General features: G+C 48.3%; 1 protein-coding gene across 11 annotated transcripts in view; it reads left to right on the top strand.

Moving 5' to 3' along the window:
- Positions 1-27,696, top strand: part of ASAP2 (ArfGAP with SH3 domain, ankyrin repeat and PH domain 2) — a 158,583-nt gene that overhangs the window by 67,027 nt on the left and 63,860 nt on the right. For 7 of the 11 annotated variants that reach the window (XM_055540973.1, XM_055540972.1, XM_055540977.1 and 4 more), the window contains exons 4-7: positions 17,208-17,282; positions 19,153-19,202; positions 22,840-22,969; positions 27,413-27,498. In XM_055540973.1, coding sequence (XP_055396948.1) covers positions 17,208-17,282; positions 19,153-19,202; positions 22,840-22,969; positions 27,413-27,498 — 341 coding nt within the window. Of the gene's footprint in view, positions 1-6,970; positions 7,839-7,965; positions 8,104-8,704; positions 8,891-15,883; positions 16,086-17,207; positions 17,283-19,152; positions 19,203-22,839; positions 22,970-27,412; positions 27,499-27,696 lie in introns of those variants that run through there. The other 4 variants (XM_055540978.1, XM_055540979.1, XM_055540981.1 and 1 more) reach the window with 4 other exon arrangements.

Below are 27,696 nucleotides of genomic sequence, written 5' to 3'. Positions count from 1 at the left end.
ACTCAATAATGCTTTCTGTGTAGGTCACAAACAACAGCGTCTTTTCCGTTTGTCCTGTCAGCAAGCTCATAACAAGTGAGAAACGAGCTCCTCATTCTTGCAGTGGTGATGGTAGCTGGTTTGGACATCTGGCCTTGGAAGGGCGGAGACAAGGGACCACAGCGTGGGGGCTAATAACCAGGAGGGGAGAGGACCAGATCATTACGGCCCTCTTGGTCTCTCTCTGTGTCCTCTCTCGTGAAATGTTTCAGTTGGAAATGGTAAGAGTAAAAAGCCGTTGCTGTGCTGAAGTTCTTTACTCGGGTTAATCTGGAGCCTCTTGGGGCTGTTGTCAAGTTTGTCTCCCGTTTGTCAGGTGACAGGCTGATGGCACGTAGACCATACGTGGAGCCTGGCGCCCCCGTTCCAGCCCCACTCCCTCCCCGGGCACTTGGCTTGTTAGGGCCTTACCGCTGAGTCACAGGGGAACTTTTCTTTCCTTCCCCCACCCCCGCAACTGGAGAAACTGCATGGTCCCTGGGGAGTTCTCTTTAGACGCTGACATGCGGGGGGTCTTCTAGTGTAAAACCAGCCTGCGGACTAATCCCCCAAGCCCCTAATCTCCCAGCCCCTCGGGAGGTAAGCCCCTTTCTGTCTCACTGAGCTGCCAGCCAGCTGCCACATGCCTCCCTCTTAAATATGAATGAACTGCCCCCAGAATCAAAGAGACCAAAATAAACAGAAGGAAGATCTGAGGGGGGAACAGACAATGCAAAGAACAGAAGATAACTTTAAAGAAGCTGCATTTAATTCCTCAAAAGAAATCGGAAGGGAGAGTGGGATACAGCTTGTCATTAAAGAGGGGGAGACGGTTAACATAGGAAAATGTGACATTGGAAATCCTACGAGAAGGGATAGAGTAAGACAAGTCTCTCAAAAATAGATCAAAAGGACCAACCAAGGCCAACAAGTGGGGGAGCAGTTAAAGGATGGGTCGGGGATTAATCCTCAAGGTCCATTGTCCAACTGACAGGCGTTTTACAATAAGAGAATAGGAGAGAGAAGAGGACAACCAAGTGAAGCTGAGTGTGAGCGCAACCGAGTGCAAGACGGTTTCTGACACTAGATGGAAGGGCCCAGGGCAGTGAGGGAAAGGACCTGCCCACCCCAAGGCATCCCCTGCGAAGTGGTGAGAGACCTTAAATGCCTTCAGAAAGCATCACGATGGCACTGGCTGTCTCAACAGTAACCCTGCTGCTGCTGCTATGTCGCTTCAGTCGTGTCCGACTCTGTGCAACCCCATAGACGGCAGCCCACCAGGCTCCCCTGTCCCTGGGATTCTCCAGGCAAGAATACTGGAGTGGGTTGCCATTTCCTTCTCCAATGCATTTAAGTGAAAAGTGAAAGTGAAGTCGCTCAGTCGTGTCCGACTCTTCGCGACCCCATGGACTGCAGCCTACCAGGCTCCTCCATCCATGGGATTTTCTAGGCAAGAGTACTGGAGTGGGGTGCCATCGCCTTCCCTGCAACAGTAACCCTGGAAACTTTGAAAGGTCTGGAACATTGCTGCTAAAATCCTGGGGAACATAGTCTAACCTAGAATGAGACCCAGCACCTGAGCGTGAAAGTGGACTTAAGAGACATTTCAGGCATGCAAAGCTCCCAAGCGTCATTTCTCTGAAACTCCTAGAGGTTGTGCTTGAGCACCGTGAAGAGGGAAGCCAAAAAAGAGGAAGATGTGTGAGTCAGGGACCAGGATCCAACCAGAAAAAAAAGCAGTGAAAGGGGTCCCACGAGGACGGAGAAGGGGAAAGGTCAGCGCCGCGACTGAGCGGGCGGCGTGGAGGCAGGAAAGGGAGGCCAGGGGCCAGGGTCTGTCCCCCACCCCAAGCAGCCAGCCCTGAGTCTTCTTTCAGCTGATCTCCACTCGGGTTTTCTCAGCTGTGAGATGGAGATGATGACGCCATGCCTGGTTTTGTTAGGAGCACAGCCAGTTGCTTTTGCACATCTTAGCTTATTTCATCCTTGTAACAATCCCATAAGGTGAGTCAGTATTGTCCCCACTTTGTAGGTTAGGTAACTGAGGCCCTCTTGGTTTAAAGAGCTCATCTTCCTCCCGGCGGCTTGCAGTCCTTGCCAGCCTTTGGACGTGCGCCTCCAGGTGTAGACGAGCCCACCTGCATCGATCCATACCATATGGTGAATCCTACGTGAAGTAGCTTGTCCTCAGCTTTAACATGAGCAGCCGCGTAGCTAGACAAAAGCAGCCCCTTCGTTTCTTGATTTTCTGCAAAACTAAAAGCAGAGCAGGGCCTGGACATTGTGACATGTACACTGCCACGTGGGGCCACTACCCCATGGTTCTGCCACCCAGGGCACATCAGAATCCCCGCCAGGGACAGTTAGGAGTCACATCTGGGTCTTAAAACCCCAATCCCATGCCCTTTCCTCTTGGTATTTAAAGGAATTTAGGCCCCTTGTCACCTCCTTGGGAGGAAAAAGGGACAGAACAAAAGGGAAGGCAATGCAGGGAAAAATGTGGCATAAAGACAGGCCCCTGGGTTGTATTGCTGCAGCTGTGAGGCGCCTGACACCGCAGCTGCCTCATCCTGAAACGGGTGAGAAAACCACCCTGCCTCACCTGGCCAGCATCAGGATAACAGGGATCAGTGGGAACAGCTGTTGGTAAATTAGAAACCCAGCACACAGGTGTCATGTCTGTGTTACTGTGGTCAGGTAACTTATTACAGGGCTTCCCTGGTGGCTCAGACGGTAAAGAATCTGTCTGCAATGCAGGAGACATGGGTTCGATCCCTGGAGAAGGGAATGGCAACCCACTCCAGCATTCTTGGCTGGAGAATTCCATGTACCGAGGAGCCTGATGGGCTACAGCCCATGGGTTGCAAAAGAGTCAGACACGACTGAGTGACTAGGCAAAAGCAATTTACTACAGCTCAGACAACAGTAGCTCTGAGTCCAGGTGCATAACTGTCATTTTGGTTTTTACTTTTTACTATCCTGTTTCCAAGCAGATATCTTATTTGTGTGCAAATTCTCGTTCCCAGGCCAGGTGCCCCTGGCAGGGTTGGTGCTGCAGGTCTGTGGCCTTAGGGACGCCAAGGGGCCTCTAAGAAGCGATCACTGAGAGTGAGCTGATTATAGGAGAATTCTCCTTTTTTGGTATTTTGTATACCATTCTTACTCCTATTTTGGTCAAATCTGTTCTATCTCTTGTTTTAAAAGCCTGGCTTTTGCTTTTCTCTCAGGCATTCAAGAACCATTTCAGTTCCACATGGCCAAGACCTTCAGTTTTACCTCCTCGTCCAGAAAGAATAATTACCACCTACCTGCTCTTCAGGATGAAAGAATGTTTACAAAGCAGTTAGAACATTTCCCAGAGAAAGGCTAACTTAATATAGAGTGATGATTTTGTTACTAATGGTGAGATTCTCACCTTCAGATAGGCTATGAATTTTCTCTGCAGTAATGCAGGAGAAAGCAAAAAGCAAGGTTGCCCCCAGAACTGTAACAGGTGTGAAGTCAGGCTGGTGATAAAGTCAGCCCAGTCTCCTGTGTTCCTCGAAAGGTTTTCCAGGGCTGCTTCACTGTTACGACGGGGCCTTCTGAATACATTTGACTCAGTTCTAATCAGATGGATGAACCTAGAGCCTATTCTACACAGTGAAGTCAGTCAGAAAGAGAAAGACAAATACTGTTTATTAATGCATATATATGGAATCTAGAAAGAGGGTACTGATGAGCCTGTTTGCAGGGCAGAGGTGGAGACGCAGACATAGAGAACAGACTTGTGAGCACCAGAGGGTGGAAGGAGAGGGTGGGATGAATTGAGAGAGTAGCATTGAAACATATACATTACCATGTGTAGAATTAGAGAGCCGCTGGAAATTTGCTGTATGGCGCAGGTGGCTCAAGTCCAGTGCTCTGTGACAAGCCAGGGGGTGGGCTGGGCTGGGAGGTGGGAGGGAGGTTCCAGAGGGAGGGTCCATAGGTATACAAATGACTGATTTATGCTGATGTTTGGCAGAAGCCAGGGCTTCCCCGGTGGCTCGGTGGTAAAGAATCTGCCTGCAATGCAGACACCTGGGTTTGATCCCTGGGTCGGGAAGATCCCCTGGAGGAGGGCACGGCAGCTCACTCACTGCGGTCCTCTTTCCAGGAGAATCTCATGGACTGAGGAGCCTGGCAGGCTACAGTCCATAAGGTCGCAGAGAGTCGGACATAGCTGACTGAGCAGAAGCCAACACGATATTGTAAAGCAGTGTTCCTCCAATTAAAAATAATTTTTAAGATAAGTGGCTTTTTAGTGAAGGGCTGCGTGAAAGGACAGATTTCCTGAAAGTTCAGTTGCAGGTATGTCATGTCCAGCTCTGTTTTCAGAGAAAGGCTCATGAAACACATACCCTCAGATCATAAACCTGCCCCAGGCCCAGGACGGAGCTCCAGGGTGAGAGCTGACAGCGGCCCAGGGATTGAGGAATTTCACTTCACTCACATGGAAAGAGGAACCTAAAGTCCCACTGACCAACGTGTACGGAAGTAAAAAAAAAAAAAAATTTTTTTTAACACATGATTGGAGTTAGAAGACATTAATAGCAACAGAGCAAAGAGCTAGTAAGGTTGTTGGGAAGAGTGTGGCTTTGTCCCTGTGATGCAGGCAAGGCCCAACAGGGAGGCCTGAGGCAGTAGATGCTGATTCTCCACGATAACAAAGCTCATCGGGTTTTGCTCAATGTGGAGCTCGCTTAAGCAGAGGCCCTCAGCCTCAATGATCCCGTAAACTTTCTCCTGTTTTCGTGTCTACTGAAAATGTCTTACATTCTTTCTCTTCTTAAAGCATTTTTAAAAATTGTAATAGAGTTAATTTACGACGTTGTGTTAGTTTCAGTGTGTAGCAGAGAGAGTCAGTTATACAGGAATATTCTTTTTCAGATTCTTTTCCTTTGTAGGTTATTATAAGACTCTGACTATAGTTCCCTGTACAGCCTGTTGTTCCTGTGTTTTATCTATAGTGTGTGTGTGTTAATTCCAAACTCCAAATGTGCCCCTGTCCCCGCTGTCTCCTCTGATAACCGTAAGTTTGCTTTCTATGTCTGTTTTCCATTTGTTTTCAAATGCCCTACAGTATTTATTCAGCGGAGGCATTGATTGTAATTTCATCTTTAGAGGAGGAAGGTTTACCGTTGTTTCAGTTCAGTTCAGTCGCTCAGTCGTGTCCTACTCTTTGTGACCCCATGGACTGCAGCACTCCCTGTCCACATCCCCAACTCTGTAATTTACTTAAATTCATGTCCATTGTGTCAGTGATGCCATCCAACCATCTCATCCTCTGTCGTCCCCTTCTCTTCCCACCTTCAATCTCTCCCAGCGTCAGGGTCTTTTTCAGTGAGTCAGTTCTTCATATCAGGTGGCCAAAGGGTTGGAGTTTCAGCTTCAGCATCAGTCCTTCCAATGAATATTCAGGACTGATCTCCTTCAGAATGGACTGGTTGGATCTCCTTGCAGTCCAAGGGACTCTCAAAACTCTTCTCCAACACCACAGTTCAAAAGCATCAATTCTTCGGCACTCAGCTTTCTTTATAGTCCACCTCTCACATCCATACATGACTACTGGAAAAACCATAGCTTTGACTAGATAGACCTTTGTTGGCAAAGTAATGTTGTACAGTTGTCTAGGGCATAAATTAAGGAGCTGTGCTGAACTCTAGAGAAACCCCCCAGTGCCTGGTACCTGCTGTGTAGGAGTAACTGCCCTTGGACTGGTGTCAGACTGTCAGATTTCCATTTTCAAGGTCTGTTTTTTTTTTTTAATATCCTGACACTGTTTGCCCCGCTATTTGCTGGTCTCCACCTCTCTTAGTGCCTGCTTCCCCAGCACTGTGAGCTGGAGAACGCCATGACCGGCTGCTTAGGTTGTACACAGAGTAGGAGTCTGTGATGTCTGAGTGGGAGGGCTTGAAGGCTGGGGCTTCCCTAGGGGAACAGAGTTCTGGATGGACCTACTGACAGTCATGTTGGACACCTGGAAACCTCTGCTGTGAATGATTTTTGTCTGGCCTGATACATGCTTGGAAATTCTTTTCACTGAAGAAGACCCTTGAGAATGCCTTGGACAGCAAGGAGATCAAACCAGCCAATCCCCTGAATATTCACTGGAAGGAAACTGATGCTGAAGCTGAAGCTTCAATGCTTTGGCCACCTGATGCGAAGAGCTGACTCGTTGGAAAAGACCCTGGTTGATGGGAAAGATTGAAGACAGAAGAAGAGGGCAACAGAGGATGAGATGGTTGGATGGCATCACCGACTCAATGGACATGAGTTTGAGCAGACTCCGGGAGATGGGGAAGGACAGGGAAGCCTGGCGTGCTGCAGTCCGTGGTATTGTAGAGTTAGACACAACTGAATGACTGAACAAGGACACCACAAGACTTCAGCACTGCAAGCTGTTTCCTATACTTACAGATTCCTGACCCAAATGAGAGCATGTCCTTAGTTGGACCATAACAACAAAAGCAGTGAGGTTACTTACTGTCAGAGCCTGTGTTTGGTTGCAGCACAGACACTACTGTGTATGCGTTGTACTTCGATTCTTTTTTTTTTTTTTTTCCAGATAGTCAGGGCCACTTCATTGTAACTCAGAAGGTACACCGACTCCTCAAGGTCAGAGAGGGTGGGAAAAGCCCTGGAGGGGCGGGCCCAGGAGGAGAGCTCAGCTGAGAAGAGTGCGCGAGTGCCTGTTGGGGCACCCAGTTCCCCGGGCAGGAAGCACTCACTGCTCCCATCAGGGCTACTTTTATTAGGATGCTGTGTGGGCCGACCCAGCCCTGTACGAATGCCGCGGAGGCCTGAGGTGCGACCTCGGAAGGCGTCGAGGTGACTCTCACGGCCTCGGGTGCTTGGGTTCTCGGTACAGGTGGGCGGGGGTTCTGGGGGCTATCCCAGGGTCCGTCCACATCCAGGCCCTTCGCCAAGTTCGTGAACACATCCGTTACCTTAAAAGTGAAAGTGTTCGTCGCTCAGTGTGTCCGACCCTTTGTGACCCCTTGACTGTAGACTGCCAGGCTCCTCTGACCATGGGATTTTCCAGGCCAAACATACTGGAGCAGGTTGCCATTTCTTTCTCCAGGGGATCTTCCTGACCCCAGGGATCAAACCCCTGTCTCCTGCATTGCAGGCAGATTCTTTACCCATGGAGCTACCAGGGAAGCCCTCCTTTAAACCTAAAATTTGACAAGCTACATCAGTACTTGTATATTGTAAATTCTGGTTTACAAAGCTCTTGGACATCATTTGTTTCATTTGCCATCCCCAGAGCCTCGTCTTGCCCTCAGAGAACCCTAGCCTTGCACTCAAGTGGAGTCACCTGGAGCTACTTAGAAACGCAGGACCCCACCCCCGACCCCCAGGCCCTTGTCCGCTAGGCCTGCCGAACTCCATTTCCCCAGGGCACAAATCAGCCCATTCTAGTCTGAGAAGCTTCACCTGAGAGCAGGAATTCTCAAAGTATGGCCCGTGGACCAGCAGCAGCAGCATCTGCAACTAGTTAAAAGACACAGGCCCCACATACACCTACTGAATCGTGGTTCTCGAGCTTCACCCAGTGACAGCACCTGAACAGCTGCTAGAACACTCTGCTGGGCACCGTCTCCCAGAGTTCACCCTCCATTCGCATTTCTAATCAGTCCTGGTGACACTGAGCTTGGTGTCGGAACCAGCTGTGCTAAGGACAGCCCAGTGGACCACTTCCCATCTTCCCCCGGGGAGACTGAGGCCAGGATACCAGAGAGTACACTCGGCCGCGTGTCCACCCTCAAGTTCTCAGAGCTGATGCGTTGGAAAAGGTGCTTTCGTTTTTGGTGATGGCTTAACTCAGCAGTTTTAACGTCACGTGGGTTTTAGAAGACGCTGTGGATTGATGAGTCCTGGGCTTTTCTGTGCCAGTCCCCGCGCCTCTCAGAGTTGACCACATGGCTGTAGGTGGGCTGCGGTGGGTCGTTTCATCATCTGCTCCCCAACGGAAGAGGGTCGCTGTTTTCTCTGCACTTAAAACCTGAAAGATCAAAGCGGAGTGACTGCCAGAGACGCAGCGCTAAAGGCAGAAACCGGGTCAGCTGTCTCCCCTCTTTCTTGTGTGAAAGTTGCCAGTGTTTTTGGCAGCTGCCTGGTTTTGATCTTTCAGTTTGCGTTAAACACTCAGGAACTGTGTGGGCTCCCCATCTCCCTTTTTAATTAAACAAACCATCAGAGTGACTCTGCTGCCAAGAACCAGGCCTGGGTGCGTGTGTTCATGAGGGCCCCATGTGAGAGCGAGCAAGACACTGTGTGGTGTGTGCACGTGTGTGCATGCGTGGTGGGCCTTCGACAATGTTTTCACCAGCCCCTGGGGAGAAATCACCACAAATGAAAGTGGCCTAGGTGGTTTTCCTTTGTCAGGTTTTCCTGTGTGTCTCTGAGGAACTGCTCTATGGACTGGAAATAGGGAACCCCGACGTAGACGGCACATCGTGGAGGGTGGGCACCTCCAGGGGGAGCAGGTGTTCGGCCTTCCAACCCAGGAATGGAACCCAGATGTCCTGCATCACAGGCGGATTCGTTACCATCTGAGCTACCAGGGAAGGAGGCCCTTTGTAAGATCTGTAGCAGCTCCCAGATTGGGAAGAACTCAGAAACCTGTGGATAAGCCAGGTGATGGAAAACTGTTTCACAGGAATGGGAGGGAGCCACTGATGCAATGATGGCTCTCAAAGCAAGGATGAAAAAAGCCGGCAGAAAGCAGTGCACGGTGTAGGATTTCACGTATGTGAAGCCCTGGAAAATGCAGGTTACTCTGTGAAGACAGAAGCAGATCAGCTGTTGCCTGGAGACTGGAGATGGAGGAATGAGCAGCTGGGAGGTAGGGATTGCAGAAAGGCCCCGGGGGTGACGGGTGCATTCACTATCTGGATTTGGGCAGTGGTTTTCTGGGTGCGTGTACGCATCATAACACCCACACTAATGTGGGCAGATTATTGTACTGAGACATCAGTTACACCTCAGAGCTGCTTAACGTTTTCTTGAGGTTGCTCATGTAAAGCACTGCTGTCCACCAGAACCGTGTGTCGATGGACATGGTCTGCATCTGCCCTATCCAGTATCAGAAGCCACTCACCACCCTTGGCTCTTGTGCACCTGAAACATGCTAGCACAGCTGAGGAACTCAGTTTCTAACTTGATTCAGTTTTAAGTCACTTCACTTTGGATGGGCCTGTGTAGCTAGTGTCTTTTGTAATGGACTGCACAGGTGTAAAGCCTTTCCTACTACTGTAACACACCCTGCAGCGCACACACATGCATGCACACACACACGCACTCTCTCCCTCTCTCCCTGCCCCGGGTCTCAGGCTCCAGCTCCTGGAGAAGATTTCGCAGCTCCAGGCAGGTGCAGCCTGTTTCCTCCGTGCATGTCCTTGGCTCATGCCAAAGCCTCTGCTAGGAATGCCCTTGTTCGAAGCAGTGAGGTCTGAGGTCTTTGAGCTCTCTGCCCTTCCACACAGAGGTGTGCATGTGTGAACAGATTTTTGCCCTTCTTGAAGTCTTGACTTTACCTCCTTAACTCTGTGATTTCCAGTAGTCATGTATGGATGTGAGAGTTGGACTAAAAAGAAAGATAAGCACCAAAGAATTGATGCTTTTGAACTGTGGTGTTGGAGAGGACTCTTGAGAGTCCCTTGAACTGCAAGGAGATCCACCCAGTCCCTCCTAAAGGAAGTCAGTCCTGAATATCCATTGGAAGGACTGATGTTGAAGCTGAAGCTCCAATCCTTTGGCCACCTGATGCAAAGAACTGACTCATTGGAAAAGACCCTGATACTAGGAAAGATAGAAGGCAGGAGGAGAAAGGGATGGCAGAGGATGAGATGGTTGGATGGCATCACCAACTCAATGGACATGAGTTTGAGTAAACCCCGGGAGTTGGTGATGGACAGGGAGGCCTGGCGTGCTGCAATCCATATGGTCGCAAAGAGTTGGACACGACTGAGCAACTGAACTGAACTCTGTGATTGAGCAGCATTTGCTCAAGTTAAAAAGGAAACAAAACCCCGCAGATCCCAGTGTCGTCATTTCAGTCTCTGCTGTCATAGATTAGGCATATTAAAATAAGCTTACGTGACACAGCTGCATTTCAGGTAAGGCACTTTAGCCATGTTTTATATATGGCCTTTTAAGGAAACACTTGATTGTCCGTGAAGAGTTGGCCACTATGAAGGGTTTTTGAGGAGAGCCCGTAAAAGACCTGTTCTTTTCTAGACTCAAAAGCCAAGAAGATTCTGCCCAGCAGCTTTTCTGTCCTGAGTCTTCTTCTTGTTCGTTGTTCAGCTGCTAAGTCATTTGGACTCTTTGCAACCCCATGACCTGCAGCACGCCAGGCTTACCTGTCCTTCACCATCTCCTGGAGCTTGCTCAGACTCATGGCCATAGGGTTGATGATGCCATCCAACCATCTCATCCTCTGTCATCCCTTTCTCCTCCTGCCCTCAGTCTTGCCCAGCATCAAGTTCTTTTCCAATGAGTCAGTTCTTTGCATCAGGTGGCCAAAGTATTGGAGTTTCAGCTTCAGCATCAGTCCTTCCAGGGGTATTCAGGATTGATCTCCTTTAGGATGGACTGGTTGGATCTCCTTGCAGTCCAAGGCTCTTTTCTTTGCTGCTCCTGAGAATAGTGCGCTGAGATGTGAGAATCCTTTCTAGCTTCAGGCTTCTGGGCGGATCCCCAGGGCAGTGCAGGTGTACTCGCTGCCCGAGTCGGGAAGGGGAATGCTTGTGGGGTCCTGGGGGTCAGGCTGGGACCAGGGGCGGAGCTTTGCCTGGCTCAGCAGCTGCTGGTGACCAGTGATGAGCTGAAGGAGCAGCTGAGACCTTGCCCCTGTGTCAGGGGAAGTGTTGGGGCGGGAGCGGATTTTAGAGTATGAAAGTGGCAAAGCTAGGGTCGAGGAATTTTGAGACCAAAACATAATAATTAGGAAGAAGCCATGTGGAAAGATGGCTGCTGTCTGGCTGTATTCCCCCACTGCCCCCATCTCCTTATCTGTCTCTGCTGATCAGCTGTGACATTACCGAGGCCGCCCTTGGTCTCTGATAGCCTGTCTGCCTGTCTTTCCATGGCTGACTCATTCTTCTCCTTCTGAGATTACAGACATTTGATCACTTATCAATTCTTCTTGTCAAGACATATCCAAGTGAACCCAGGAAAAGGGAAGACAGAGAAGGGGAGGACTGTTAAAGATTGCCTGTGTGCTCTCGGTGTTGGATCCGTACTTACTAGCAGCGATTAAGAGTCATAATTTGTACTCAGATCGAGCTTGGTGTTTCAGAAAAGCCATTTTACTTGTTAAAACTAAGTCAGAAAAGTCAGAGGTTAAGAGAAAGCCCAATGCTTGCTCGGTGCTAAGGAAAATATTCGCATTGGGTCGCCCAGGGGTAGTTTTAATTCTTCCCATAGATCATAACGGTTGCATTGCTGGTCAGTTGAGGCTGGACCCATTGAGCACGACGTATGTGCAGTGAGCCCTTGGCTGTGGTTTTCACCTTTCGTGGCCGGAATGGGGATGGTTTGTTCAGCTGTGGACCTGAGACTGCGGGACAGCTCTGGTACAGGCTGTCGGAGGGAGGCCTGGAGCTGGTCCTTCCTGTCCCAGACAGGACACCTGGGCTCCGCACACGGTTCAGGGCTCAGGCGGAGACCTGGACCAGTCATTTCCTGGACGCTCATGCTGAGTCATTGTGTGTTCAGGTTGCGTATGAGAGCAGGTAGACGCAAAGGGCAGGCAGAGGCTGGGGCTGGGAGTGCGGGTGGGGTGCTTTGCTTGTGGCAGCTCTGCATATGTTCATAACAGTTTCTTCTTTAAAAAAGGAAAAGCAGCTTTATGAGCTGTATTGTATATCATGAAATTCACCCGTCCCATTTCTACAAGTCAGAGATTTCTAGTAGCTTTACCAAGTGTGCAGCCACGACCTCGAATCAATTTGGGGACATTTCCTCACCCCCGCCCCCCCACTGTAAGGTCCTTCCCGTCCCCTCATAGTTAATCCCCATTTCCACCCCCAGCCCCAGGCAACTACTGATCTACTTTCCATCTCTTTTGTAGTAATTTTGCTACTTATGTTCTAATTAGAGAAGTAATAGCTTCTTATTTTAGATCACTTAAGAAACCCCAGAAAGAGAAGTGGCTGGAATGAGGGCCGGAACCCCCTTGGTGGGATCCTCTCCGGGCTGCTCTTTCTAGCTCTTACCTTCCGCTGCCCCCTCCTCCCACCTGGCCGAGGTGCTTCCCTTCTGCTCGGGTCCTGTGCTGGGATGCCCTCCACCCGCTCCCACAGCAGAGTCCTTCCCGTTTTTGAAGGTCCATCCCATGTAATCCCCCATCAGCAAAAGATTTCCCTGGTGTTCAAACTGAAAGCGATTCTCTCTTCTGAGCAATTCCGTGGTGTTCTATTTATGGCTTATAGGGTTTCCGTGTGGCACATACATGCTTCATCTTCCTTACTAAATGGTGAGTCATGAGGACTGAGCTTCTGTCTAATGCGTCTTTGTCGCCCAAGCCCTCTCACCTGCTCCATCTCCCATTGCTCCCTGAGTGCCCGTGCGCCTCCTCCATCACTGTTGTCACAGCTGTGATGGCTGTTGCGTGTCACGCCCCCCTTGTCCCCAGCGTCCAGTGTGAAAGCGGGCCCTGTGTTTGCACGTTCTTAGGTTTTTACTCTAAATGTTTAATTCTTGGATGCTGAAGCCAAGTTTACCTCTTCTCACCTAATACCTGTCCTCACTACCTGACTTCTTATTTCAATTAAAAAATAATAATAAATAATAATAATAAAGTCTTCTTTTTTTTTGCCACACCACACAGCTTGTGAGATTTTAGTTCCCTGACCAGGGGTTGAACCCAGGCCCTCTGCAGTGGTAGTGCGGAGTCCTAACCACTGCACTGCCAGGGAACTCCTGATAACAGTCTTAAAATAGACACGTAAACAAATTTTGGGTGCTGTTCTTCCCTCCTCTGCAGAACCTTGTTTTTCTCTCGTTCATGCATGCACTCACACGTAATGCACCTCTCGTAGAAACACACCAGAGTTCTTCCTAGAAACACAAGTTTTAATCAGCAGGCACCTTATTCTTTTTTCCCCCAACCCACCGTGTATCTGTTTGTTCCAGTATCTTTAGTTCAGCCTCCTGCCCTAAGCGGCTCTGACGCCCCCTCCTCAGTCCATTCGTGCTGCCCCTGGTCTTACACTGGCCTCGTCCAGGCAGCACTCAGGACTGACCTGTCCAACTCCAGCCAGGACTCTGCAGTCCAGTGGACGAAGGGGCAGAGTTGAGGCTTAGGAACTGGAACAGTCACGTTTTTTCCAAGCCCAAGTCAGCCCACCTGACTGCTCAGAACCACTAGTATCTGTACAGAGTCCAGCGTGTTGCATGTCGTGTGTCTTACACTTTCGTTTAATTCTTGGTGTCTACATATTTATGAAGACTCTTGAGAGTCCCTTTGACTACAAGGAGATCAAACCAGTCAACCCTAAAAAAAATCAACCCTGAATGTTCATTGGAAGGACTGATGCTGAAGCTGAAACTCCAATCCTTTGGGCACCTGATTTGAGGAGCTGACTCATTGGAAAAGACCCTGATGCTGGGAAAGATTGAAGGCAGGAGGAAGAGAGCAGCAGAGGATGAGATGGTTGGATGGCATCACTGACTTGATGGACGTGAGTTTGAGTAGGCTCCGGGAGTTGATGATGGACAGGCAAGCCTGGTGTGCTGCAGTCCATGGGGTTGCAAAGAGTTGGACACGGCTTAACGACTGAACAACAACAACATATTTATTCTTCCTCTGAGATGGCAAACATTGATTTGTTCATTTGTAGCCAGCTTTCTGCTGTCTGTAAAATAGGTGCTCAATAAATACATGGTGAGTGAGTTAACGAATTCCCACATTCATAATGTGATGTTTAAAGCTATTAATGTATCTCTAGATTCTGTCTCATTGTTGTTCAGTTCACTCACTCAGTCGTGTCCGACTCTTTGTCACCCCATGGACTGCAGCACGCCAGGCTTCCATGTCCTTCATCTCCCAGAGCTTGTTCAAACTCATGTCCATTGAGGCACTGATGCCATCCAACCATCTTATCCTCTGTTGTCTCCTCCTGCCTTCAGTCTTTCCCAGCATCAGGGCCTTTTCCAATGAGTCAGTCAGCTCTTCACATCAGCTGGCCAAAGTATTGGAGCTTCAGTAACAGTCCTTCCAATGAATATTCAGGGTTGATTTCCTTTAGGATTGACTGGTTGGATCTCCTTGCAGTCCAAGGGACTCTCAAAACTCTTCTCCAACACCACAGTTCAAAAGCATCAATTCTTCAGTGTTCAGCCTTCTTTATGGTCCACCTCTCACATCCATACATGACTACTGGGAAAACCATAGCTTTGACTAGATGGACCTTTGTCGGCAAAGTGATGACTCTGTTTTTTAACATGCTGTCTAAGTTTGTCATAGCTTTTCTTCAAAAGAGCAAGCATCTTTCAATTTCATGGCTGCAGTCACCATCTGCAGTGATTTTGGAGCCCAAGAAAATTAAGTCTGTCACTGTTTTCATTATTTACCCATCTATTTGCAATGAAGTGATGAGACCAGGTGCCAGGATCTTAGTTTTTTGAATGTTGAGTTTTAAGCCAGCTTTTTCACTCACCTCTTTCACCTTTATCAAGAGGCTCTTTAGTTCCTTTTTGCTTTCTGCTGTAAGGGTGGTGTCATCTGCATATCTGAGGTTATTGATATTTCTCCTGGCAATCTTGATTCCAGCTTGTACTTCAACCAGCCCGGCATTTTGCTTGATGTACTCTGCATATAAGTTAAATAAGCAGGGCTACAATATACAGCCTTGACGTACTCCTTTCCCAATTTTGAACCAGTCCATTGTGTCCTTGACCTGCATACAAGTTTCTCAGGCGGCAGGTAAGGTGATTTTGTATTCCCATCTCTTTAAGAATTTTCCACAATTTGTTTTTCCTACGCTAAAGTCAAAGGCTTTCGTGTAGTCAGTGAAGCAGAAGTAGATGAGTGCAATGGAGAACAGAAAAGCTTGAAGCCGCCCCTTAGGATTTGTGTCATGTGTGAGCTTGATAAGACGAATGCAGGGTGGAACCTGTTAAGTCCCTTAAGATATTTTTAAAAATGAAAATCCTGGGTATTTCCTCCTGGGTATTTCCTCTGTGGTCCAGTGGTTAAGAATCTGCCTTCCAGTGCAGGGGACAGTGGTTCAATCCCTGGTCTGGGAACTAAGATCCCACATGCCACAGGGCAACTAAGCCCAAGTGCCACAACTAAATCCTGACATAGCCAAAAATAATAATTTTTTTAAAAAAGAATATATGGGAGGATCAGTGTGGGGTTGGGCATTGCTTCCTGCTGAGCAGTTGGGATGTTAATGAAAATGATGGCAACTGAGTCATCCTCATGGATGGGCAGGTTTTGGGCATCAGGGGCACAGGGAAGACCATGAGCTCAGGATGGAGCATATCATCCATGAACTTAGACTCCGGGGAGCAGGAAATGAGAAAGACGTCTGTTCAGCTAGACATGGGAATGAAATGTGGCAAATGAGGTTGGACTATGAGGGTCGAGATGCAGAAATAGGTTTGGTTTTTATCAGGGACACATCAGAGAAACCAGACAGCTGCAAGGAAGGGGTTGGGGTGGGAGGGGGAAGTGATGCCTCAAGTCCAGAAAAGGGGCAGGGGGGTGAGAAGGCAGAGGGAGCGCGTGGAAGGGTAGCAGCTGGAGAGGCCGGAGCCCTAGGAGGCAGGCTGAGTGCCGAGCTGGCGGGTGGAGACGTGGGACACGTGTGGGGAAACCCAGGCGTGAGTCACCTGCATGGCCTCACCTTAGACTCAGGTTTTCAGTATTTAAATCCGAACTCTCCAGGCTGATCCTGGCAAGTCATTGCTGAGGGCGTTGTGCCTCTGCTGGTGTGTGCCTAGTCGAGCTGTGGAAGCCTCAGACAACAGTTACCCCAGAAGGCATTTCGGAGATGACAGTCATGACTTGACCATTTATCTGGCAGGTGAGGTGGCTGGTGCAGGCATGGTTACACACCTTGCTAGTAGTAGTTTTCAGGTAAATTTCTTCCTCCGTTTTGAAAGTTCACGTGCTGAATAGTGCATGGAAGTCAGATCCCACGTGGCTGTAAAAGTTGTGACGGTGGTTGGCCTTCCAGCCCAAGGTAATTCTACTAAAAGTGAAGTTTTCCTTTGTCGGGTTGTAAGAAGGAAGGGTCTTACACAAGGCTCCTCTCTCCGTTGCCGGTCCCGTAATTTCGGTGCAGGTCTCTGAAGTGACACAGGCACCCGCCGCAGCGGGCCGCGTGGCAGCTGTGCTGACTTGGGGAGCGTGTGCGGGGGCAGGTGAGGACGGAGGGCCTCAGCTTTCTTTTCCCTGGGGCGGGACTCTCCTCAGGTTGAGAACCCAGGGACTCTGCGCCTTGAGCTTTCTTGCTCACTGAAGCTTGGTGTCTTCAAGTTCGCTCACAGCTGAGTGGCCGGCGGGGTCAGGCCCCGAGTGTGTCAGGAGGCTTTGGTTCTCCTCGATTTAATCCATAGTGACAACTTGCTAAGCCACCATTTCTTGCCTTCTTGCTTCAGGGGGAAGAACAGGGGACCTCTAGACTACATGTCCCGCCTTTTCTCGCTTACCTTCTTTCTCCAGCCGCCCCCCACCCCCTCGGTGCTGTTCCCTCTCACTCTCTCACACACGTTCTCTTTTAGTTTCCTTTGTTGGGGGCCGTGCTGTGGAGACTGGGGGGGGCTGTGGACCTCCAGAACTGACCAGAGCCACAGCCCCAGGCCATGAATACAGCTGTGAGAGGAGGAAGTGTTGGTGGGTTCCCGTTCCTGGATCTTTAAAGTGCTTCTGTGGTTGTTTTTTTTCTTTCATTGTAATGGTTATCTTTCCACAGACTTCATAGCCCAGTAATAGGTTAATATTTTGTGAAATATAAACAGATATAGATGTTTCACTGTTAGGTTTTCATTCATAAGATGACATCGTTACAGAGAATGTTAAGGATGATGGGGTTTTAGGAAAAGTTTATTACCACGTGTTCTCTTAACCTCCTTACTGTCCTTGCTTTAGATTAAAAAGGAAATGGAATAAGAATATTTTTCTGTTGTTTTTTTTTGTCTTTTAGATTCAGAACATGAACAACATAATCTCCTTCCCTCTGGACAGTTTGCTGAAGGGGGACCTGAAAGGAGTGAAAGGGGTATGACCTGCGGAGGCCTGTCTGGGGGTGGTGGTCTAAGGACAGCATTGTGGTCTTGCTGGCCTGTCCGGGCAGATACCCCTCAGGCCTTCCTAAAGTGGTGGGACAGCTCTCTGCCACCTCGGGCTCCCTTGACTGGCCGCCTTGGCACCACCATTCACCCCTAACAGTGGTGACCCATGGCTTTCTCAGTTGTCCCGCTGGTGCTTGAGATGTGGGAGGGAAAGCAACAGGAAACTATGAACAGCTATGGGCTCGGCTGGCGGAGCAGGGAAGCCTGTGTGCAGTCCAGTTTTCCGGCTAGTCTGGCCCTGACTAGCCCCTGTAACAGGCCCCTTGCAGGGACGTGGTCTCCCCACTGGGAGATCAGCACCAGCAAGGCCTGAGCCACCTTCATTTTTCTATCCTGCAAAGGGCACCCATTGTTGAGGCCTCATCAGCCTCCCACAAACCCTCAAGTCGTGATCTGTGTCCTGAGCACGTGTGTGTAGGGCTCGAGTGCCGTGTGGGGCCAGGTGCTGAGCAGAAAGTCACTCGTGCATATCTCTGGCACAGACAGGTGTGTGATACAAAAGGGAGACGACCATGTCCCAGTCCTTAGGAGGCCGAGCTCTCTGATCCCCAGCAGCCTCCGCAAGGCCAACCTGGCCGACCCAGGGTCTCTGCAGAGGCAGACTGTGCACGGAGAGCTGTCGGGGCAGGGAGTCTGGCCGGGTGAGCCGTTAGGAGTGAAGACACTGAGGAATGTTACTCATCGTCCCCTGGGGCCCCGAAGAACTTGTCAGGGGAGGTAGGCAGTAAAACGAGAGGGTGGAGTGCACAGGGCAAGTCGTGCCCCGGGGCCTGCAAGTCCGGCCTGTCTGCAGCAGCCAGATGCAGTCCTGCCCCGTGGCCTGAGCCGGCGGGAGTGGAGGTGAAGCTGATGGGGTGGACTGTCCCCCTTCCTACAGGCTCTAGGTGCCAGGCTGTGGAGCTTGGGCCTTGTCAGAAGGCTGGAGAAGAGCCAGAAAGAATTAGAAATCCCCGCAACAAAAGGGTTTTCTCTTCCAAAAGAGCCCTGTTAAAGGGAGCATATATAGGTGGGAACAACTTGATGGAATTTTTGGTGGCCCAGTACATTTTTAAGTCAGGTTTCATCAGAGAATGTGAATCAGAATTGATCCTCTCGTAGCTCACGTGGTAGAGAATCCACCTGCAATGTGGGAGACCCAGGTTCGATTCCTGGGTTGGGAAGATCCCTCTGGAGAAGGAAATGGCGACCCACTCCAGTATTCTTGCCTGGAGAATCCCATGGACAGAGGAGCCTGGCGGGCTCCAGTTGTGAGTCCAACACAACTGAACGCCTAAACCATCAGGTCACAGGAGACAGTAAATGGCTTTTATATTCTTGTTTTGGGACCCACATCAGGGGTACGTGTGTTGAGATTCCTGTATTAATTAAAAAAAAAAATAAAAAGCCAGAGTCCTTTTATTTCAGAGGGATAAATACTTACAGATTAAATGTTATGTCTGTCTGGGTTTAATTTCAGAATGATTCTAGGGCAGAGGGCAGGGTCTAGGTGAAACAAGACGTGCTGAGTTGATAACTCATTGTAACTAGCCAACTGGCACATTATATTCCCTCCTCTTCTTTCTGTGTGCATTTTGTATATTCTATAATAAAAATTTCTTAGAAAAGAAATGCCACCACTAGTCTAGTTAAAAAGCCTGTACTTAGAGCTTAGGCTCTTTATTTTTCATGGGATCACATATGTCATTTATCACAGAGATTAATACTCCTTTCAGGGCTAGTCTTGGGAGACGTTAAGTTTATCTTGCCCAGAAGTTCATGATTAGTCCAGGGGTTTAATTTATGCCTCTCTGTTTACAGGATTTGAAGAAGCCTTTTGATAAAGCTTGGAAGGACTATGAAACAAAAATGTGAGTGTTTTCATTTAAAAAAAATAAGTGTGGGTAACTTGAGGCTTTAAGATCGCTCTTTTATTGCTTAAAGGTGTTGTCTGAATGAACCTTAATCCAGGAAAGAATTCACCCAGAACTGTGTTGCCCTGTTCTGCTGTGATTCTAGATATTTCCTTCCATGCCAGGTGTCTGCCTTCCTGATGTTAACCTCTTCAGACAGGCTTTTTCTTGTCCCTCCTCTTCTGTCTGTCCTATGACCGCCTGATTGTTGTTTTCAGGAATGTTAATTGACTGCTGCTGGTTGACTTTAGGCAGCTGTTGTAACATTTCTGATCAGTTTCTCGATTCCTGGAGTGGAGAGGATCGAGCTAGCTAGAACTGGGTGAGCAATGGTGGGGATAATAGTTTCAGTTATTTTAAATACCTGAGAAGTAGAAAATATGTTTTAATGCCTCATGTTTACTTTGTAATGGCTGTGCATTGGGTAATAGAGTTTTCTCAGTGGAAATAGAAACTTTTATATGAAGCCATCTGGGAAAGTGGGAAGTGTTCAGAAGAAAGCCTTTTCAGATATCGCAGTTGTTGGTCAGTCGCTAAGTCAGGTCCAACTCTTGGTGACCCCATGGACTGCAGCACGCCAGGCTCCCCGGTCGTTCACTATCTCCTGGAATTTGCTCAGATTCACATCCATTGAGTTGGTGATACCATCTAGTCATCTCATCCTCTGCTGCTCCATTCTCCTTTTGCCTAATTTAATCTTTCCCAGTGAATCAGTCTTTTCCAAACAGGTGGCCAAAGTGTTGGAGCTTCACCATCAGTCCTTCCAGTGAACATTCAGGGTTAATTTCCTTTAGGTTTGACTGGTTTGATCTCCTTGCAGTCCAAGGGATTCTCAAGAGTTTTCTCCAGCCCTACAGTTTGAAAGCATCTATTCTTCGGTGCTCAGCCTTCCTTATGGTCCAATTCTCACATCCATACATGACTATCAGAAAAACCATAGCTTTGACTATACGGACCTTTGTCAGCAAAATGATGTCTCTGCTTTTTAATACGCCATCTAGGTTTGTCATAGTTTTCCTTCCAAGGAGCAAATGTCTTGTAATATCATGACTTGCAGTCACTGTCAGCAGTGATTTTGGAGCTTAAGAAAATAAAATCTGTCACTGCTTCCACCCTTTCCCCTTCTATTCCATGAAGTGATGGGACTGGATGCCATGATCTTAGTTTCTTGAATGTTGAATTTCAGGCCAGCTTTTTCACTCTCCTTTTTCATCCTCATAAAGAGACTCCTTAGTGCCTCTTCATTTTCAGCTATAAAGGTGGTATCATCTGTATATCTGAGGTTGTTGGTATTTCTCCTGGCAATCAGATGTAGCTACATGTAGGTAATTGGGTTTGTTTGTTTTTACCAGCCCCAGGCATCTGTTCAGAGGTGGAGGATCACAAAGCTCACACCAAGCAATACCAAATCGTTGGTGCTCATCCTGTCCTAGAAATCTAAAGTTCTGTACTCCAGATTCTGGAGTTTTTCTAATGGTGCACATTCACATATTAACACAGATTATTAAACCAGAATGCTTTGAAGGTTGGCTCAACCCAGAGAGGCTCCAAACTCACTATGCTTGGGCTGTTAGCATCCTGCATCCATGTGCCAATTCAGTTCAGTAAATAAGAAGGGGATCCAAATTCCTGCTTTATAGATCGGACACCAGGCCTCGGGATTTGCTCTGGTCAGTCACAAGGGACAGTTGAGCCAAGGGCAGGATGTGGGTTTGCCCACTTCCATTCAGCTGCTGTCGCTGCCAGACTCAACGGCCGTTAGAGAAAATGCTTCTGTGCATTTCTGAACCCGGGATGTGAGGGGGTCTCTGAGCAGGATTGCTGGAGAGAGTCTTCTGGTTCTGAAAGCGAAAGGTTTGAAAGAAGAATGAGATCAAATTCTATAAAATCAAGACACACATAGATATGGTGAGGACTCACAAAATCCCAGAATTGGAGGACAAATGAGCACCACCCTTTAAAACTCAGAGTAATTGTGGTGCTGGAGAAGGCTCTTGAGAGTCCCTTGGACTCCAAGGAGATCAAACCAGTCAATCTTAAATATTCAACCCTGAATATTCATTGGAAGGACTGATGTTGACGCTCCAATCCTTTGTCCACCTGATGCAAAGAGCTGACTCATTGAAAAGACCTTGATATGCTGGGAAGGACTTTCCAGGAGGGCAAGGAGGAGAAGGGGACCACAGAGGACAAGAAGATTGGATAACCTCATTGACATCATCATGAGTTTGAGCAAACTCCAGGAGATAGTGGAGGACAGGGAAGCCTGGTGCGCTGCAGTCCATGGGGTCGTAAAGACCTAGCAACTGAAAAATAACAACAATCCTGGGATAAATTTAAAAATTCACTCTACCCACTTACATGTGAGATTAGATTATCCTGAGAGGCCCTGTGATGTGTAACAAATAGCTTTAAGACATCTTTAAAATTCCTGGCCTGCAGTTCCATACCTGACCATTTTGAGAGTAACCGACGTCTGGACTGGATCTCAGGCCCTTGGCAGTAGCCGAGGCGTCAGGGGCGCCTCAGGGCTGTGTAATTGTCCTGTGACCTCAGGGGCCTCCGGTCACACTCCCTCCTGGGGCAAGAGTTGCTGCAGCAACATCTCTACCAGGTGGTCACCTGCTACTCACCCATTCAAGTCAGTGACTGTCTACTGCACGCCTAGTGCTGTGCCTCAAATAAAAAACAAGAATTAGAAGCTCGTTTCTTGCCTCTTCTTAAATACCCCCTCCCCAAACGATGGGGACTCTGGACCCAGAGGAACCCATTTCATGTTGAACACTTTCTGAGGAGTGCTGCTTGTGTGGTGTTGGTGTCCGCCTTGGGTGCCGTGCAGAGTCTCTGCCCTTCTCTTGGTGGTAGCCTTGACATTTCCGAGCGCTTTCTGTGGCTTTTGTTTAGTTTCCTTTTTCTCCTGAATAAAAGTCTAATTAGTATTTCAAGCCCTTCCTAACTGATGTGACTTGTAGTTATCCAGGTCCCCCGTCTCAGGACACACTCCAGAGAGGGGTCAGCTGGTACCCTTTACTGCACGCTGGACTCAGGAGCACAGTCGAGCAGGAGATAAAGACAGAGGGGAATAAAGCTTAAAAATGGGAAAGGTCATCTGTTTCCTTCTGTGACTGTGAAAGTGTTAGAGCTCAGTTGTATCCAACTCTTCGCAGTCCCATGGACTATACCCCCCCACCGCCCCAGGCTCCTTTCTCCATGGAATTCTCCAGACAGAAATACTGGAGTGGGTTGTCAATTTCCTTCTCCAGGGCATCTTTCTGACCCAGGGATTGAACCCAGGTCTCCTGCATGGCAGGCAGATTCTTTACCATCTCAGCCACCAGAGAAGTCCTCTGTGACCTTGACCACTGTCCTGGTGGAGTTGCTTTGGAAGCATTTGCTGAGTTCAGTACTCAACAGAAAGGGCCAAGATGGATATTTCTGGGGACAATTCGCATCTTTTCTTCCCAGTGAGTTCAAGTCCATCCCGTGCCAAGGCATCTCGGGGAGCATTTTTGTCCAGGGTGGGCGTTAGGATCGCAGAGAGGACTCCCCAGTCTAGAGGTGTCTTGACTGATTCTCTCGCTTTTCCACATGTTAGAACCAAGATAGAAAAGGAGAAGAAGGAACACGCCAAGCTCCACGGGATGATCCGCACGGAGATCAGCGGGGCTGAGATCGCGGAGGAGATGGAGAAGGAGCGGCGCTACTTCCAGCTGCAGATGTGCGAGGTGGGCGTGCGAGGTGGGCGGGCAGCGCCCACCAGAGGCCTCGGGGCCAGCGCCGAGGGGCGGTGGATGCTGTTGTCCACTTTCTGCCCCTCAGGGAGCCTTAGGCTCCTGGAGTGTGGGATTAGATTAATCTGACATCAAGATTTATTAAAGGTAGGGAAAGACTCATTTGAAAGATGGAGGAGGAAATGGCAACCCAGTCTAGTATCCTTGCCTGGGAAATCCCGTGGACAGAGGAGCCTGGTGGGCTACAGTCCATGGGATCACAAAAGAGTTGGACATGACTTACGAATAGAACTTGCAAGAAGGTTCTTTCTGCCTCACGCAGATCCTCCTGGAAACACCTCTTCTCCGCTTTAAGTCAGCTAGAATACCCCCTTAAAGTGAAGTTGCTCAGTTGTGTCCGACTCTTTGTGACCCCAAGGACTGTAGCCTACCAGGCTCCTCCGTCCATGGAATTTTCCAGGCAAGATTACTGGAGTGGGTTGCTGTTTCCTTCTCCAGGGGATCTTCCCAACCTAGGGATCGAACCTGGGTCTCCCGCATTGCAGGCAGATGCTTTACCATCTGAGCCACCAGGGAAGCCAGAATACCCTCTTAGGTGCTTTTAAGGAGGTACCGGGGTGGTGAGACCCCCTCCCCCCACAGCTGTGGTCCCCTCTGTGAGACTGAGGGTCTGTTTCCAGAAGCCCCTGCCTCTGCAAGTGTCCGCCCCCCACCCTGGGCTCCACCTGCTCGGGGTAAGGATGCTCCCAAGGCCTGAAGTCCTCTGTCCCGCTCCACCTGCAGCCTGAGTCCTTGCCTCTGGGAAGGGAAAATGGCAGGACCGACACTCAGAACTTTCCTTTGCTGGAGGCTCAGGGGTGGAAAGTCCCCAAGACCAGCCATGCAAGCCTTTGCTTCCAGCCTGTTTTTCATGCCTTGCTTGGAGGTCTGTTGGTCGAAACAGCTCCTGAAAACAGTTCCCCCTCGCCCGAGGGCTCATGCCTCCAGGCAGTGCCAGTGGAGTATCCATGCTTGGTGGTGTTTGTGTTCCCCCACAGCAGTACAGACGTACGTTTTGAGTGTGCCCGTGCAGGGGTGATGTTTGTGACAGGCACCGAGACTCGGTTCAGCCAGTTCTCCATTCCCTGTAAGCCGTCCAACAGCAAAGCTCATCAAAAGGCACTTTGTGATTTTAGGATGTTTATTAATTACAGCAAGCACCTAGCCTTTCCATATGTGTATCTTAGGAGTGTATTTAAATGACTTTCTATTCCCAGAGCACACCAAGTGGTCCACAGAGGAGAATCCGTCCCTGGGACGAGAGACGTTTGTCTGATATTAGTACAGCCACGCCGATTCTCTTCTGGTTTCTGTTTGCATGGGATTTCTTTTTCCAGCCTTTTACTTTCAACTTACTCATATCTTTGGCTCTGAAATGTGTTTCCTGTGGGCAGCCTATATTTGGGTCATGATTTTTTTATCCAGTCTGACAATCTCTGCCTTTTGATGGGATTCTTTAATCATTCACACTTGATGTTACTGTGTATGTTGTTGCGATAGTAACATCAAAAAAGTCTGTTCTGTTACTTTTTTTTTTTATGTCTTAAGTCTGTTTTGTTCCTCTGTCTCTCCTTTGCTATTTTGAATACGTGAATCCTTTGCTACGTGAATATTTAGAAAGGTGTAACTAGGCTCAAAGTGTTCCTGTAGACAGGAGAGTGGATGTTTTTATCCACGTGCTGTTTTATCACAGCAGACATCACTTAGACTAACACCTGTCTAAGCCCATTTCGCACAGTGTTGGAGAAATCAGCCCGGACGACAAGAGACAGGGATGAGGAAGCAAAACCGCTGCACGTCATGCAGACACAGGGTGTTGCTTTTATTGAAGGGGGATAAAATGAAGTAGAGTGTTTCATGGAGATTGAATTTGGAGGGGCGTGTGTGTGAGTTAAGGTTGTGCTCTCTCTTTGGCTAGTGAGGGGGAAAGCTGTCGACCTGAACTCTGCAGGACTGCTTATTCAAGTACGTTTAGGGACGAGAGACTCAGCCTGGGTGTTACTGGCATTTCCCCGTGGTGAGGGTGCGCTTTCTGCAGCGTGCACCCGGTGTGCACCCAGCACTGGGGCTTGTCCTTGTCTGGGCGAATGGGCTGTGAGGGCTGTCAGAAGGGTTATTTTATTGGAAAGGCTCTATCTACTCGACACCGCTAAGTCACACACATGAGTCGTCTTTTGGGCGGGTCCCCAGTCTGTGCTGAGCATCACAGGGTCCCCGCTCTGCAGAGCTGGCTGGGGCAGGGCCCGGCACTGTGTGCAGACACAAAAGTGGAGGTGGGCCAGCGGGCTGTGAGGTCGGAGTTTGCAGAGCAAGACTCATCTGATGAAGCTGCAGACGGTGACCAGCCAGACCTGGGCTGGAAAGACAGCGTGTCTGAAAAGCAGTCCCCGAGAATCCGGCCCCTCAGAGTGAAGACTGCTGGAGTTACAGTGGCTTTAAAATCGTTCAACCGCTTCTTCAAACTGAAGCCCTCGAGCTTTGTAAATGCTCGACGTTGTTCAGGTGTTTACCATTTTAGTTGCCTCGGATCTAATGTAGAGAAGTGACTTTCAGGTGTTTATATTCTAAACCTGTGGGATTTTCTCTTCAAAACGAATTTTATAAAGACATTCAGAATGCCAGATCGGTAATACAGATGAATAGAGAATGTATGAGAGATCTGCTCTTGCTTTTCTTATGATTATAAAAATATGTGCTTTAAAACATTGGTCAGTGTATGTGTGTGTGTGTGTGTGTGTGTGTGTGTGTGTGTGTGTGTGCATGCATGCGTACTTAGTCGCTCAGTTGTGTCCGACTTTTTGTAACCCTATGGACTGTAGCCCGCCAGGCTCCTCTGTCCATGAGGATTCTCCAGGCAAGGATACTGGAGTGGATTGCCATGCGCTCCTCCAGGGGATCTTCCTGACCCAGGGATTGAAGCTGTGTCTCCTATGTCTCCTGCATTGGCAGGCGGGTTCTTAACCACTAGCACCACCTGGGAAGCCCATGTATATATGTGTATATGCATAAAAGAGATTGAAAGTCACTACAGATTTTACTTACTAAGGTAACCACCTTGACATTTAGCGGCACATCTTCCAGATGTCCCTGGTACGCATACGTTAAGGACAGTTTGTATAACCAGGATCATTTTCTACTGCTGCTTTGTATTCTGGTTATTTTCACTCACTAGTGTGCCACAGACATCTTTGCCATCAGGAAGTCTCTGCTTTATTGGCTTGATTACTAACAGCCCTTCTTTCTATGGATGCGCCACACTGTAGATCCCCATTCATTACATTTGGCTTGTTGCCATTTTTCACTTTTACAGGCAAGTCTGCAATGAACCTTCTTTTCCATTCATCTTTGTAAATTTTTATGATTGTCTTCTTAGAATAAATACCCGAAAGTAGAATTTCCAGGTCAAAGTGCACGTGGATTGTAATGTTGACACATGACCAAACATCTCATTAACCATCTAGCCACTTTGCTACATTGCCAGACATCTTTATTTAGTTAACAGTGAATAAGTATCAGAAAGGAGGGGGATGAGGACGTAAAGGCAATGATGTAGTTACCGTTTCAGAGCAGCCGGGCAGGAGGACACTTGAAGGCGAGTTTCCCAGGTTACAGCTGAGATGCCAGTGATCAATGGGGGTCAGCAGCTCTCTAGGGGGCTTTCAGCCTTAGAGGTGACTTATTCTCAGGATTGTAAATATCTCCTATTTCGATAGTGAAGGGGACAGGGAATTTATGGGATCTTTTGTTCTATAAACCCTTACCAAAGAGCAAATGTACATCCTGATACTAGTTCTGTAAATCCCTGGGGTTTCCTGTTGTCTTATGATTGTTAATGAATTCTCCAAGTTAAAAATGATTTTAATTTATTTGAATTTAAACTTTGTTTTTTTTTAAATTCACAGAATCACAATGTTTATTTAAAGTGTTGGGGAAGTGTTTTAATATCAGAGATGTGGAGACAAAGCCTTAACTACAGAAGACCAGCAGTTAGTGTTTAGACAGTGATCTACCTGAAGAAAGGGCCCTGGAACAGGGGATGTGGACAGCAGAGTCCAGAAGGTGGAACCCTTTCATTCTAACCATCCTCACTCTTCCATGCAACTGGGGCAAAAGTTTCCCCTAGCTGGTTAAGACAGAATGTTTTATTGTAGGGAGTTCTTGGCACTTAAATCTAAGTATTTGATTACCCAAAGGTCAGGTAATTCATGTGGCACCAAAATAAACAAAGCATTTAGTTGTGGCGTTCAGAAAATATTAAGCATCTATCATGAGCCTTACCCATAATACAGGATGTCAGAGAAGGTAGGGAGGCGACCTGCCCTCAGAAATTCATGTTCAGCTCACATTCTGTTTCTATGACATTTCCTGTTTTTTTTTTTTGTTTTTTTTTTTAAACAGTATCTGCTGAAGGTCAATGAAATTAAGATTAAAAAGGGAGTGGATTTACTTCAGAATCTGATCAAGTATTTTCACGCTCAATGCAAGTAAGTTCTTGGTTCTTTTCCTTCATTATCATGGTATTTCAGATGTTTCTCTCTTTACGGTAGCTTCTCGGAGATCTTTAGTATTATGCTGAGGAAAGTATGCATGTATTTTAAAAATACTAGTAAATATGTAAAAAGAGTGAAACAGTGAGGCATGCTGCAACACAGACGAGCCTTCAAAACACATAAAGTGAAAGA

The sequence above is a fragment of the Bubalus kerabau genome, chromosome 11 (assembly GCF_029407905.1).
Source record: "Bubalus kerabau isolate K-KA32 ecotype Philippines breed swamp buffalo chromosome 11, PCC_UOA_SB_1v2, whole genome shotgun sequence".
NCBI classification, from domain to species: domain Eukaryota; kingdom Metazoa; phylum Chordata; class Mammalia; order Artiodactyla; family Bovidae; genus Bubalus; species Bubalus kerabau.
Note: the sequence above shows the minus strand (reverse complement) of the source record. Positions and strands in the feature narration are given on the sequence as shown.